The sequence below is a fragment of the Prosopis cineraria genome, unplaced genomic scaffold (genome assembly GCF_029017545.1).
Source record: "Prosopis cineraria cultivar Desert tree isolate PC_DT_omini unplaced genomic scaffold, ASM2901754v1 PC11, whole genome shotgun sequence".
Taxonomy (NCBI): domain Eukaryota; kingdom Viridiplantae; phylum Streptophyta; class Magnoliopsida; order Fabales; family Fabaceae; genus Prosopis; species Prosopis cineraria.
In genome coordinates this window covers 17,580,607-17,595,128 of record NW_026555342.1, presented here as the reverse complement: position 1 = coordinate 17,595,128, position 14,522 = coordinate 17,580,607, and the positions used below count along the sequence as shown (strand labels likewise).

At 32.5% G+C, this 14,522-nt stretch overlaps 1 protein-coding gene across 1 annotated transcript; it reads right to left on the bottom strand.

Moving 5' to 3' along the window:
- Positions 1–9,084: 9,084 nt before the first annotated feature.
- On the bottom strand, positions 9,085–10,751 carry LOC129285034 (zingipain-1-like). Its single transcript, XM_054920580.1, has 4 exons — positions 10,274–10,751; positions 9,952–10,184; positions 9,698–9,841; positions 9,085–9,477 (listed from the first exon to the last, which is right to left on the bottom strand). Exons 1-4 carry the CDS (start codon positions 10,749–10,751, stop codon positions 9,214–9,216), a joined length of 1,119 nt encoding a protein of 372 aa, XP_054776555.1. The 3' UTR covers positions 9,085–9,213.
- Positions 10,752–14,522: the final 3,771 nt, after the last annotated feature.

Here is a 14,522-nt window from a genome sequence, read left to right as displayed (position 1 = left end):
ATCTTGCCACAGTGGATTGCTTCTTTACACATCAAGAATGTCACACCCCAAAATAGGGGGTGACCAGCACAGGATGTGAACTACACATACATCCTATAAGCCACAAATTCAAGGTTTATTTCATTTAATTAAAAAAGTACTCAGGTATTCACTGGCATTTTAAAACTATTAATACTAATTATTTTAATAATTATTTCAACATTTTGTAAAAATTTTTATAGAACCTTCTCTGTAAATAGGATCTCCCAAAAATTCTGTATCATAAAAATTTTTCTCAAACATTATATCCAACAAGAGCTCGGCTCCTTCCAGCCAGTAGACAAAATATATAATAAACTAAGGATTCTAATTATAAGTTATGTGGAGCACCTAATCATATGTCTCATGACATAATACATAAATTTCATATTTATATCAATAAGACATATTTATAGAACAAACCTCCATTATGTTCCGCAAACATCCATCATTAGTAGGTAAGACGTACAGTGTCAATTATGCTATCTGAGACCAAAATAATTTTTTAGTAAATAACGTCCCAACAATAAATAATTTAACATGAATAAAAAGAAAAGTTTGAAATAATCATGTAAGTTAAAGAAACAACAATTTCCATAAAAAAATGTATAAACTTCAGAATAAAATGGCTCTATAAAATTTTGAATAAAATCTTAAACCATTGAACTATGATAGCAAATGTTAATATCACTTGATTTTAAGAAGTCACATAAATGAAATAAATACTTGTAAATAAATTACTAAATAAAAACCAATGGGATATAAAATCACCAAATAATCAAATTCATAATTATAGGGACTTATCAGAACCATTAACAAAGGTGGACACACAGTCCACAAGAGTAAATAATCCAATGCGGCTTATGCCACGAAGACAAACGTGGACACATAGTTCACAAGGGTTAGTAACCAAATGCAGCTGAAACCACGAAACAAACGTGGACACACAATCCACAGATAATGCTAACCAAACGTGGCTTAAAGCCACGAAATCAAACGTGAGTACGATGCTCACGAATAACCATCCCTCTGTTCCACATGCGTTGGCCATCACACAGGGCTAGCACCTCCTATAATCACCCTGCCAGCTAGGTGAACCATAGCACGCTAAGGGCTAACGGAACTACCGTTAGCAACCAGTGTTCTGTATAAAGTCCCTTTTTAAAATCATTTTCAAACATGCGAGAAAATCATCACTTTCAAAATACAGTTCTCATTCTCAAAATGAAACTCGCATGAATGCTTTTAAGCATTAAAACTTGCCAGAACAAAATTTCATATCTAATGCTCATGCGTGCATTTATCGAATAATAAAAAAAAATTCAAAGTCAAACTTGCATGAATCATTCTCTGTATCAATCTAATATTTGATAAAATAAAAATCTCATAATCAAAGTCCAAACTTGATTTAATTGATCAAATAACATTTCAAATTTAGTAAAGCTAATTTCTCAAAATAAAGTAATGTTAATAAACAAATATCTAATAATCGCATTAATGCTATTAAAATAATTTCCAGAAAAACATAATATTCTAGTAAAAGAAATTTTGATTTAAAAAAATCAGTTAGGACGCTATCCACTTACCTGTAGTGATTTCAAAGTTCGAGACTCACTTATTACAACTCCAATTGAGCTACCCTTCTCACAATCACCCAATAATAAATAATAAGATCTTAATGAACTTTACTTTTGAACCAACAAGTCTCTCTTTAGGAGAATTCACTCAACCAGAATTAGTAATAAAACTTTAAGTTTTAGTAACAAAATTTACACATAGAGGTTTCTTTTTAGGCTTTCTAATCTTCCAACCTTTATCTAACAATTCATCAATAACCATACTATCCCAGGAATTTAACTATTTACATATGGATTCATAATCAATATATAAAATTCAAGTTTTCCCCCCTTATCCAGGTAACCCATTCATCACACTTAGTTGTTACCATAAATCAACAACTATTCATCACATTTCATTAAACACTTCATGTACATCCAAAAGTCAAATTATGAAACAATACCATAGTTTATCAGTTATCAACCATATAACAACCATCTTACTCTTTAGATTTCTTCTCAGAAATAATTTTCTAAACACTTAATTAAATTTTCTATGCTTCCAAAATTCATATCTTTATCCAAACTAAATTTAAATCCATAATATTAGTCCTTAGTGTGCTGAATATGGTTAATAACTCCACTCCAACTCTTTTAGATATTTTATCAAACATCTAGAGTACATTAAAAATTCAAAGCATATCATCAAGCTTCCTACTCTAAAAATTTCAAACCACTTACAGCTTCCAAACAACTTCATAAATTTAAATCCACGAAGATCAATACCCAAATCCTTCATTCATCACAATAGATCATGGTTGAGGAATCAAACGTGCTACAAAACATAGAAGAAAAGGAAGATTTCTTTGAGCTTACCCCTCACGCAAACAGGAAAAAGAAGGAAGAAGCAAAAATAGAGATAGCACAGAACAGCACAAACACGAAAGGACGTGGAAGAATCCAGCAACCTCTACTAGCAAAAGGTCTCCCGCTTCACACACACCCAACATGACCACTTGATCTCGTTAGTGATGAAGGGGAGGAGAACGAAAATGAAGGTCTGGATGATTGAAGCTCTCCTCTCTCCCTCTCGATTGCCACTTGCACACACCACCGATGTTGAAGACGAAGAAGGAGGAAGAAGAAGACAGAGGCGGCAAAGGTGACCCCCGATACAACTGCTCTTTGACTCTCTCTCCCTCTCTCTGTCGGTCTCTAAAAAAATTGAAGAAGGGGAAGATTTTTATCAGATTTAAAGAAGGGTAATTTTGTAATTTCTGAAAGCAAAAAACATAAAATCTCATTTTGCCTTAGCTAGATTCAAACTTCAGACTTGTTGGAAGAATACTTGCTTAGCTGCCACTACAACAACTTTCCTTCTGGTCATAATAATTCCAAAATTCTTGTAATTACTATTAAAACACAACTTATACACTTAATTATTTGATTTTATTATTATTATTATTTTAGGTTATTATAAAGAAATCAAGTTGCCACCAAGAAAAATGCAAGAACCTGAGGTTTACCGATCATCAGAATCACTACCCTAGTCAGCATCATAGAATGCTTGAAGAGTCAGAGCTTGCTGTTTTGAAAAAAACAAGCTATATGATATTATGCCTTTTAGATACCTTAAAATTCATTTGACTGCATGCCAATGAGACATAAGAGGACACTATATATACTGGCACACCTTATTGATATTGAAAGAAAGTTCTGGTCTTGTGATAGTGAGATATTGGAGAACCCCAACAATAGATCGATAAAGTTATGGATTGGAAAATGGTTCTGAAAATGAAAATTTACTGAGTTTAGCAGAGGATACCATGGGTGTGGCCACTCCTTTTGAGTTTAACATCCCAGCTTTAGCTAGAATATCTTTGATGTATTTTTATTGTGAAAGAGATAAAATACCAGAACCATGAGATTTTACTTCAACACCCAGAAAGTAATTGAGAGTACCTAGATCCTTTAGAGAAAAATTCAGAATTCAACCAATATTTCAGATTGGTAACATAATTAGCAGAATTTCCAGTAATGAGTATGTCATCAACATATACTAAGACATATGTTAAATCTATAGCAGTGTGTCGAATAAAAAGATAGGGATCACAGTGACTAGGAACAAAACCAAACTTATGTAAGGCATTAGCAAGACGATGAAACCAAGCCCGAGGAGCTTGTTTGAGACCATAAAAACTTTTGTGCAACTTGCAGACCAGTTAAGGGTTAGCAGATTTAAAGCCAAGAAGTTGATGCATATAAACCTCTTCTTCTAAGGTGCCATTGAGGAAAGCATTGTTAACATCAACTTGAGAAATAGACCAAGATTGAGAAAGAGCAAGAGTAAGAACAGTCTGTATAGTGGCAGGTTTAATTACTGGAGAGAATGTTTCTGTATAGTCAAATCTATAGGTTTGATAAAAACCTTTAGCAACAAGGAGGGCTTTATATTTATTTAATGTACCATCTGGATTGTCCTTTTGCCTAAGCACCCATTTACAGCCAATCACAGGATGATGAGAAGGTAGTGGAATAAGAGACCAAGTTTTATTTGAATAAGGGCATTATATTCATCAAGCATGGCTTGTTTCCATCATAGGTCTTGTAAGGCTAGATAAGGATCAGTAGGAGGATCAGTAAAAAAAGAAGAAGTATGATAAACTTTAGGTTTGAAAATACCTCTCTTAGAACGAGTAACCATAGGATAAGTATTTTTAGGTGGTGAAGAAGAAGAGGGAGGAGAAGCAGTAGAAGAAGAATAAGATAAGGGAACAAGAGAAGACATAGAAGTAGGATTAATACTAGGTGGAACAGACAGGGATGATGACAGTGGGACAGAGTGAGACTATAGTGAAAGACTAGAAGAAGTGGAAGATATCAAAAGGCTAGAAAAAGGAGAAGATAATGAAAGACCAGAAGAAATAGAAGGCATAAGAGGGATTAGACCAGATGGAGAGGAAGACAACAATGGTATAGAGCTAGAGGTAGACATAGTACAAAAAGGAAAGGAAGTTTCATTAAATTGGACATCTCTAGAGATATAGATACAGCTACTAGGAGAAAGGAATTTATAGCCATGATGACACATACTATAGCCTAAGAAGGTGAAAAGAAAACTTATGAGAGTTATAAGGACGAAGAAGAGGGAAGCAAGCACAACCAAACACATGAAGAAAGGAAAAATCAGGAGACTGCTTAACAAGTTTGGTATAGGGAATTGAATTAGCAATGGCAAAAGAGGGGAGCAAATTGGTAACATAGGTGGCAGTGAGGAAAGCATCTTCCCAGTATTTAAGAGGTAAATTTGCTTGAGATAATAAAGCTAAACTAGTATCTACTAGATAACGGTGTCGTCTTTCAACAATACCCTTCTAATAATGTGTATAGGGATAAGAATATCGATGTACAATACCATGCTGAGCAAGGAAATAATCCAAACATCTGAATTCACCACCACTATCAGTTTGCAATGCTTTTATTTTAGTATTTAATTGATTTTCAACCATTGCTTTAAAGGTTAAAAAGGCAGAAAATGTATCTAACTTGCGTTTAAGAGGATATAGTCAACAATAGCAAGAAAAATGATCAACAAAGGCAAGGTAATATGTTGAACCATGAATTGAGGGACAAGGAGCAGGTCCCTAAAGGTCAGCAAAAACAAGCTCTAAGGGTGAAGTAGAAATACAATCTGATGGTAGTGAAATCAATTTATGAGACTTTCCTATACAATAAGCAGAACAAAAACTAGTTGGCATCTTATTGAAAATATTATTAGCAAATACAAGTTTATGATCTTTTAAAAGTTTAGGAATCAAAGTACTAGGAAAATACATAAGATGTTGATGCCATAAATCTAACAAAAGTGAAGGTGAAAGTGTTACAGTAAGTTTAGTACTGTGAGTTGAATTTGATGATGGATGAATGAGCTTTACAGAATAAGTAGAGGAGGACTGAATTTGAGATGAAGATGGTGGAGTGAACACATATAGGCCATCTAGTCTATGGCTGCCCGTGAGAAGAACTTGATAAGTGTTCTGTGATTTAATACAATAAGAACCAGGGCCAAATTCAACATTAACATTGTTATCAGAAGTGAGACGAGGAATACTAAGTAAATTATTAGTAACATGAGGAACATGTAAGACATCATGAAGATGTAAAGGAGAGGAAGGATTGGAAGTAGATAATTAAGAACGACCTAAATGATGAATAGACAAACCTGTCCCATTGCCAACATAGACCTGACTAGAACTACCATAAGGTGTAGCCTGCATAATGTTAGAAAAATATGGAGTAGTATGGTGTGTAGCACCAGAATCAGCAATCCAAGTATTAGTAAGAAATTCATGAATAGGTAAGGGAAAAGTAGGCGAGTATGGATCGTAAAAGGTAGAATAAATAGATGGGGAAGGTGTGTAGGCATAGTTGAGTTGAAGAGATGGATGAGATGGAGAAGGATATGAATAATTCTAATCAAACTTGTGATAGCAAAAGAAGCTAGAGTGCCCAGGCTTAGTACAAACTTGACAAACCATATTAGAATGAGGTGTAAAAAAGCCACAACGACCTCTACTTCCTCGACCACCACGACCACGGCGACCACTATCACCACCTTGATGTTGAAATTGCTGATGAATAGGAGCCAACAATACTGTCGATTGCAATTACGATAAACTAGCACCAGAAGAAGTAGGTGATAAAGAGGTGTGAGCAACATTAACCTTCAGATGTGAGAGACCTCAATAGATAATTTGAGTGATTTAGCAAGCTTTAATTCATGACCAACCAGAAGTGATTCCACTTTACTAAAGAGAATGGATCACGCTGAGTATTAATGGAAGAGATGATTGACTCATAATTATCAGGCAGTCTGTCAAGAATGACCTCAATTTGATCTTGCTTGGAGACAAAGTGACTGACAGCAATAAGTACATCAGCTAGGGATTTTATAAGAAGAATGTATTCAGAAATGGAGCGATCCTCTTTCTTTGTGTTATGAAGCTCTTTCTTGAATTGATGAATGTTTTCTCGGTGATGAGCAGAGAAGAAACCTTTGATACGCTTCCAAGCCTCAAAAGATGTGGTACAACTAACTAATCGAGCCATCATGCCGTCGGAGACAATGGATTGAAGCCATGAGAATAAGAGCTGATCCTGGTGATACCACTGCAGATAAGCCAATGAAATAACTCCGACTAGAAGATTGGCATCAAATGAAAATTATTGAGGAGAACGGGATGACTCAATATAAGTCTAAAGGTTATGGCCATAAATTGCAAATTCGACTTGTTATTTCCAAACAAGATAATTCTTCTCATCGAGTTTCACTGTGAGGTAGTGTGCAAAGGAAATAGTGTCACCATTCTTAGATGCATCAATTATGGCAAGTTTGCCATTGGAGGAGTTGGAGGATTCAGACACCATTGATAGTACATAAGCTCCAATACCATATTAAGGTGCAGAGAAAAGAGAGAAAAGGATGAAAAAGAATTTTAATCTCTTGTATTGTATGATAAGAAGTGATACAGAGTTCTTATATACAAAAGGTAAACAGAAGATAAAATATATACACATGTCTAGCTAATAACCGTATAACCACTTATAATGACAGCACACATGACACTAATCAGATGACATAATTATATTCTCTACAGTCCTCGCTAAAGATTCCTTGTAGAAAACTAAGAAATTAAACAAATTTTGAAATGTCTCGTGATAGGCAAAAATAATGGTCAGTACTGATGCATATGATAAATGACACGAGGAACTAACAACCATTCAACACACACACAATTAACTTGTTTATTTGTAGTCCTTTATTTCATTAACTTATTAGGGTAGTCAATTCTGTGCCTGTGCAAATATAACGAAGATCGATATTGATGACTTACACTTGTGTAGGATATAAAATCTGAGCTTACATATATGGAGACATTAACGGGTTGATTGACAACGTGATAAAAGAGAGAATCTTCTGATATAGGTGTCTCCCACCAATAACTATAGTCATCAATAGTAGCAAATGTCATTTGTTCTTGAATCATATGATAAAAGAAAGAGGATATTAAACCAAAATTAGACAGTACAAAACTTTAACTACCCAATCGACACAAGATAACAATTCAAGGGAAAGAATATTAAACACTAGCCTTAGTGGAATTGCATGGACTATTGTCTTTCGTGTATGGGTAATCACTTTCAGTGGCAATACCATTTCTCTTGACATAATCCAATGCCCTATAGATCCTAATTATAGAGGAGGTTTTACCAAAATTTCTACAAAAATGTTGACACTTTCTTATGACAATTAGCTTAAATATATATATATATATATATAATTTTAATTCTCATCTGATTCGATTAATTTTCTTTCTTTTCTTTGTAAAAATGGAATAAATTTTCATTCCGTGGCTTACGGGGATGTGTGAGTGGTTCACACTCATGCCGGTCACCCTCTATTTTTGGGGCGTGACAGGAAGTTTCAAGCTCCATTTTTTAGTTCCTTCATTTTTTCTCCATTTTTCTTCTTGTAGTTTCATATTGCTGAGAATATTTTGTGTATTTATAGCTTTTGGATGATTATGAGTAGATAAACTCTTTACTCTAGGATTATTTTTGAACCCTTATATGGATTAACATTAATTTTCTTCTCTCTCCTTTTGTGATTAATGATATATAAGTGTGTAGTTTACTATTCTTTTAATTCTTTTAACTGATTGGCTACCATTTAGATATTGTGTTCATTTGAGATACATTTAGGTTTAACTTGAGTGTAATTGGAATTTAAACTTAGGATTTACTAATTGTAACAAGAGATTGAGAAATTAATTAAATTAAACACTTGTTCAAAACTTAATGGAGCATGTTCAAGTATTTTTAGAATCTTAGGTTGGCACTTATATTTTGGTTTAAAACATTCATGAGAGAATTTAATTTTAATATAATGAAATATAAGGGGGATAAATAATCCTAGGTCTCAATTTATGCCTCAAGTCTAAGAATAAATTTCTTTTCTTTATTTTATAGTTTTGATATAATTTTCAAACTCACTTTGTCCACTAATTGTGTTTTTCTCAACTTAATTGAATTTAGATAATCTTTTGCTTGGTCCTACTTTTCATTCAAATCTCTGAGGGAATGATGCTCTTCTCATATTATATTACTTGTCATGATGGGTACACTTGAGGAATCCAATAGAGAACAATAGGCTACCAATAAGAGCATGATGAAGATCATAATCTTCAACCTTTTGATTTCTATTAGAATTCAAAATGGTGTGTCCTTAATTTAGTTTGTCTTTTTTATTTATTTGACTTCTTTTTTATTTCCAGCTCACTTTGGTGTTAGTTGGCTTGATTGAGATTAATTACAGACACAATTTTAATATTTAGAAACAATTATTTCAGTGGTAACTTTCATCAGAACGATACACTATCTGTTTCATTCTGAAGATCAAAAGTTGAACACATATAGAAACCTTCATAGTTTCATTCATAAATAGGGCTTACATAAGCTTCATTTAAAGGCAAATCATTTGCCATTTATTCATGCCTAATACACATATATAGTGTGCAAAGGCTCAAGATGTCCAGCACATGACTATATATTGCATGGCTTTATTTACTACTACTGGTCTTCATATGGAGGCAGCAAGCTTGAAATCTGGTGTGTCTTTAATTGGGAAAGAACCAGAGCAATTTATGTTACACACTCCATGAGTAGTACCAGTGTTCCTCTTGACCAAGATGTAACCAGACTGTCCCCAAGTGGATCCCCATGAGTTTTTCACAATCCAGTAATCTTGACCCGTACTTGACGAACCATATCCGACGATTAACACAGCATGATTATGAGAACATGATGAAAAAATGCTTGTGCAATCGTCCCCGCTAAAGATTCCCTGCAGAAAATTAAGAAATTAAACAACTTTTGAAATGTCTCATGATAGGCAAATATAATGGGCAGTACTGAGGCATATGATAAATGACACGAGGAACTAAGAACCATTCAACACAAACACAATTAACTTGTTTATTTGCAGTCCTTTATTTCATTAACTTATGAGGGTAGTCAATTCTGTGCCTGTGCAAATATAACAAAGATCGATATTGATGACTTACACTTGTGTAGGACATAAAATCTGAGCTTGCATATATGGAAACACTAACGGGTTGATTGACAACGTGACAAAAGAGAGAATCTTCTGATATAGGTGTCCCCCACCAATAACTATAGTCATCAATAGTAGCAAATGTCATTTGTTCCTGAATCATGATAAAAGAGAGGATATTAAACCAGAATTAGACAGTACAAAACTCTAACTACCCAATCGACACAAGATAACAATTCAAGGGAATGAATATTAAACACTAGCCTTAGTGGAATTGCATGGACTATCGTCTTCCGTGTATGGGTAATCACTTTCAGTGGCAATACCATTTCTCTTGACATAATCCAATGCCCTATAGTGCCACCCTCCTGATCGGCAACCACCATTAGTCTCATCACAAGACATGAGTTGTTGTTCAGAAAGTGATGTAAGATTTTGTGTGACTATTTGAGTTATTCCTTCTATGGCTCCAGCTGCAGAGAATGCCCAACAGCTACCTGTAGAGACGAATTTGAGTTATTATTATGCTTCTGTCATATATACTTCATTTAGGTTGTATAAATTAACGCAGTTAATTTAAACTTACCACATGAGCCTTGGTCCTTAACATAAGTTACAGCTCCTTTCAACCTCCAATCCAAGGAAGAAGGTGCGTTGGGACACGATTCTTCATTCGACGCCATTCTTCCCTTGTTGCTTTCAGTTATGGGCTCCTCTGTCTCATGTAAGTAGATTCTGCTGAACTCTTCATAACTCATATCTGAGAACTGGTTCAAACCTAAACTATAGTCATCGGATGACTTTCTTTTTGCATTTTTCTCTTTGATATGCTTCAAATTGTTTTTGAAAATCTGAAATCTCATTTTCTCCTCTTCTAGGGTTTGGTATTCTCGTCCAGTCTCCTTCTTCCACTCTTGGAATAGACGGAAGACTTGTCTCTTAGAATTGTACTTGTCAAGATCTTGGTTCAAAATGGAATACCCATTAGGAACACTAGAAGAGAGACAAGTGAGAGAATACCAGAGAAAGAGAAGGAGGAGCAACTTAGTGAAAAGGGAAGCCATGTTCACTTAAAAGTGATATAACAATTGATTGGATTGCTCTTTTTCTATAACATTGTCCCGTATATATAGGGCCACAATCCCTTCATCGCTGGTAGGTGAGATTTGACAAGTATGTAAAATAAATAAATAAAAACACGCACGCACGCAAGCTCGCACAAAACTTACGTCTGGCACAAACAGGAAAAAATCTATAACAGCCTTGTTTTAATTAAAATATACACAATACCAATGGTTAAAAAACTAAGTCACAATTAAGAACATGTGCGCAGAGAAACTAAACTCATTGTTTGATTTATGAGAGATTAAATGACATTCAAAGAATCAGCACAAGAGCAAATTGATCTTTTCATTTTCAGAGAAGAAGTGTTGCGGTTAAGGGTTGATATATATGTGTTTTGTCAAGCTTGGTGGAGGTCTGGTTTCATGGAAATCAAAGAAGCAAAACCTTTTCTCCAGATCATCTGCAAAAGCATAGAGATTGATTGCAATTTTGGAACAAAATTATTACATGGATTGACTGATTTAAATCATGTTTAATTTATTCAAATAATGAGCAACCTGATATTTTAACCAAAGCCTTGGGAAGAAAGGATCATGTGAAAGATCACTAAGCAGGTTGGGAACTTCAGATTTGTTTTAGTTCCAATAAACTTGAGGGGGAGTGTTGAGGCTAATATGAATTGAAATCATGTTTGGTATGTAAAACTTGATATTAGTCTAAGTACGATGTAGTTCAGTTTTATTCAGCCAAGAAGATTTCCCCCATGAGAAGCAGAAGAGAGGGAATAAAACAAATCAAAGCAAAGCACGTCAGATATAAGTTGGTAGCTAGAAGTTAAAAAGTAAACCAACAAATCAAAGGAAAGCACGTCAGATACAAGTTGTTATATATCCCCGGGAACCAATAAATAAAGCCAAATGCTGGAGAAAAACGTGCTTAATGCTTGATATTCTTTCAAAAACACAATATAGGGTATTGATAACTAATTTATGGTTCTAAAAAAATAGTAGATGAAATCTTAATCTCTTAAAAAATTTACATCTATCCAATTATACTCATTAAATTTACATCTCTTCTGCCATTTTTTTCATAAGTGAAATGCAATATATATATATATATATGGAAGACAACAACCACTTAAGAATTGGAGAATGACAACTTTTTTTAAGCAAATAACCAAAACCTAAATCTTCATATGTTTCATTTCAAATTCTAAATTGAGGGCAAATTTGTCATTTTGTAGAAATTCAATATGTAACACGAGTCTCTAGAGACTACAAAATAACCATCACGTTTAACAACACTTTATTTTTTTTATTTGCAAATCTCTGGTTATTAATTTTTTTTTGTCATTACCGCCAATATAAACTTTGGGGTCATTTATCGAAATGCAATAATAATAATTATGTTTGCACTAAAAATGTAATTTTTACGGCCCAAAAACCAACTGAAGTTTGGGGGCCTTACAATCATGATAATTAAGAATATTTTGGAAGCTTCGGCCACTAAGTCGAAGACCATCTAAACCTCTGTACTGCATTCATGATGCTCAAGCTATGATTTAATTTTATCAGATGATAATTTACAAGCACTACAACATGAATTAGCTAGGAGGATTGCGTCCATTTGTTTTAACTTATTTCATGAAAAAATTACTTATTTCTTAAAAAAATATTTTGTGAGCTTTTATGATTTTTTAAATTTTTTTAAAAATAATCAAAATAAAAAATAATTTTATGATTATTTTAATAAGCTACTTTGGGTAGCGTCTTAAAATAATCTAATACAGTAAATGAGAGATAGTGTTTTAAAGAGGTGGAATATATGGAGATATCATAAAATTTTAAAATAATATAATAATAAATTATTTTTATAAAACAAAAATTGAGGAAGGTATCACAAAATTTAAAAATAACTAACTAATAATAAACTAAACATAAAATAATATCTGTTTTTATAAAATATCTTCCTATAAAATCTCTAAATTACCTAAAAATAACATTTTTTTCTAATCTTAACAAAACGGGCTCTAAGATATGTAGTTTAAATCCATACAATTGCATCCGTAATTTGTTAATTAATTATTTCTTTTCATTATCGATGGACTTTTTAAGAGAAAATAGCAATGAAGGACCACTAAAAAAAATTTATATTAATCAAGAATTAGTTGTTATTAAAATTCAAATAGAGAAAAAATCCCAAATAGATTGTCGTTAATTTAGACTGAATTATTGTTAAAACTCAAATAAATACTTATTGATAAATGACTAATTTAAACTAGCAAGTATCCATTTTGGCTTTGATAACAGGTGATTCTTGTCCAATATAAATTTTCTCTAACAGTCTTTGATTGATATTTTCCCACTTTTTAATGTCATTTATTTTACTATGCATGTTACTTTATTCTACCATTACAGCTTGAACAGAAGTAAAACTAGGATTTACTTACGAGGGTGGCTAAGATTCGATCTCATGAATTTATAATTATGAACCAAATTTTTAAAAACTGAACCAATCTCATTTAATTTATTGGTATGCGACAACAACTTTTAAGTAAATAATGTTTGTAACCTAGTGCTTGGCCCGTTCTAGAAGACGGACCTCATGAGACTCGTTGAAGTTGGCTCATCCAGAAATTTAATTGATTCAATACACCACGTTAAAAATTTAAAAAATGCAACAATAGTGCAAATTAAATGTGAAACTCATACTCGTTCTGAAGCTATCCTTACTTTTCGTTGTCCTTTTCGACGACATATAATAAACTTTTCAAACTTTTTACAAGATATTATTTTAAAATATGCTTAATTTTTTTTACTGCAAAATACTTGTATTATTATAAATGAGTTTTATCATTAAAAATTGAATGATAATTATTACAATATGTGCGTATATAAATTAAAATTATTCTTTTCAGAGTTTAAATGTCCCTCAAGTGAGTACCATAAGAACAAATAAGTTTTTCCTTAAAATTAAAAAGAAAAAGGTCACAGAATTAAAATATTGTGAAATTTTTTCATTGAGATTTATTTGATTGAAATTTTTATATATTATTATGATATATTCACAATTAAGATTTATTCTGTTAAGATTTTTGAAAAATTTTGTATTCATTAGTAATTATTAGAATATTTATTATTTATTATTAGAACTGTCTATATTTTGTAAGCTTTGTACATCAACAGTGAATGACATTTTTTCAAGTCTCATTTCTTTCTCTCATGACTTCTTTCATGATATCAGAACTAAGTTAATCATGTTTTTATACGTTGTCTGGGCTAAACAAATTTATAACTTATATTTTTATCCAGTAAAATATTAATAATTTGTCAATATTAAAGGACCAAATTGTTAAAAAAATTGAGTACTCCCTCTGTTAAAAAATATTAGGCATTTTTAACCGAATCCCACCCCCTAATAAAGTAGTTACTTACTTTTTAACTAACCCTATCTTTTCATATTTATTCCTATTAAACACCCTATAATAAATGTAAAGTCATTATCAATAGGGGTACTTTTAAAAAAAAGGCAATGATTATACCTTGAAAGACTAAAAATGCCTTACATTTTTTGAACATTCAACTCCTCAAAAAATGCCTTACATTTTTTAACGGAGAGAGCAAGTTGAATTTTGAAAATTGATAACTTTTTTTATATATGAACAAGTCATGTTCGAATATTTACAAGTAATTATTCGGATATGAACAAAAATATGCCTATGATTAATAACCAAAGTCCATGAAAATGTTTGAAAATTAAATTTACAACTT

What these genes read in the sequence shown, in the direction of transcription:
- LOC129285034 (XM_054920580.1), bottom strand. Translation starts at nt 10,751, where the DNA reads ATGGCTTCCCTTTTCACTAAGTTGCTCCTCCTTCTCTTTCTCTGGTAT. An exon ending in GTCCATGCAATTCCACTAAG is followed by an intron (nt 9,842 to 9,951) that starts GCTAGTGTTTAA and finishes ATCATGATTCAG; the next exon opens with GAACAAATGACATTTGCTAC. An exon ending in ATTTTATGTCCTACACAAGT is followed by an intron (nt 9,478 to 9,697) that starts GTAAGTCATCAA and finishes AATTTTCTGCAG; the next exon opens with GGAATCTTTAGCGGGGACGA.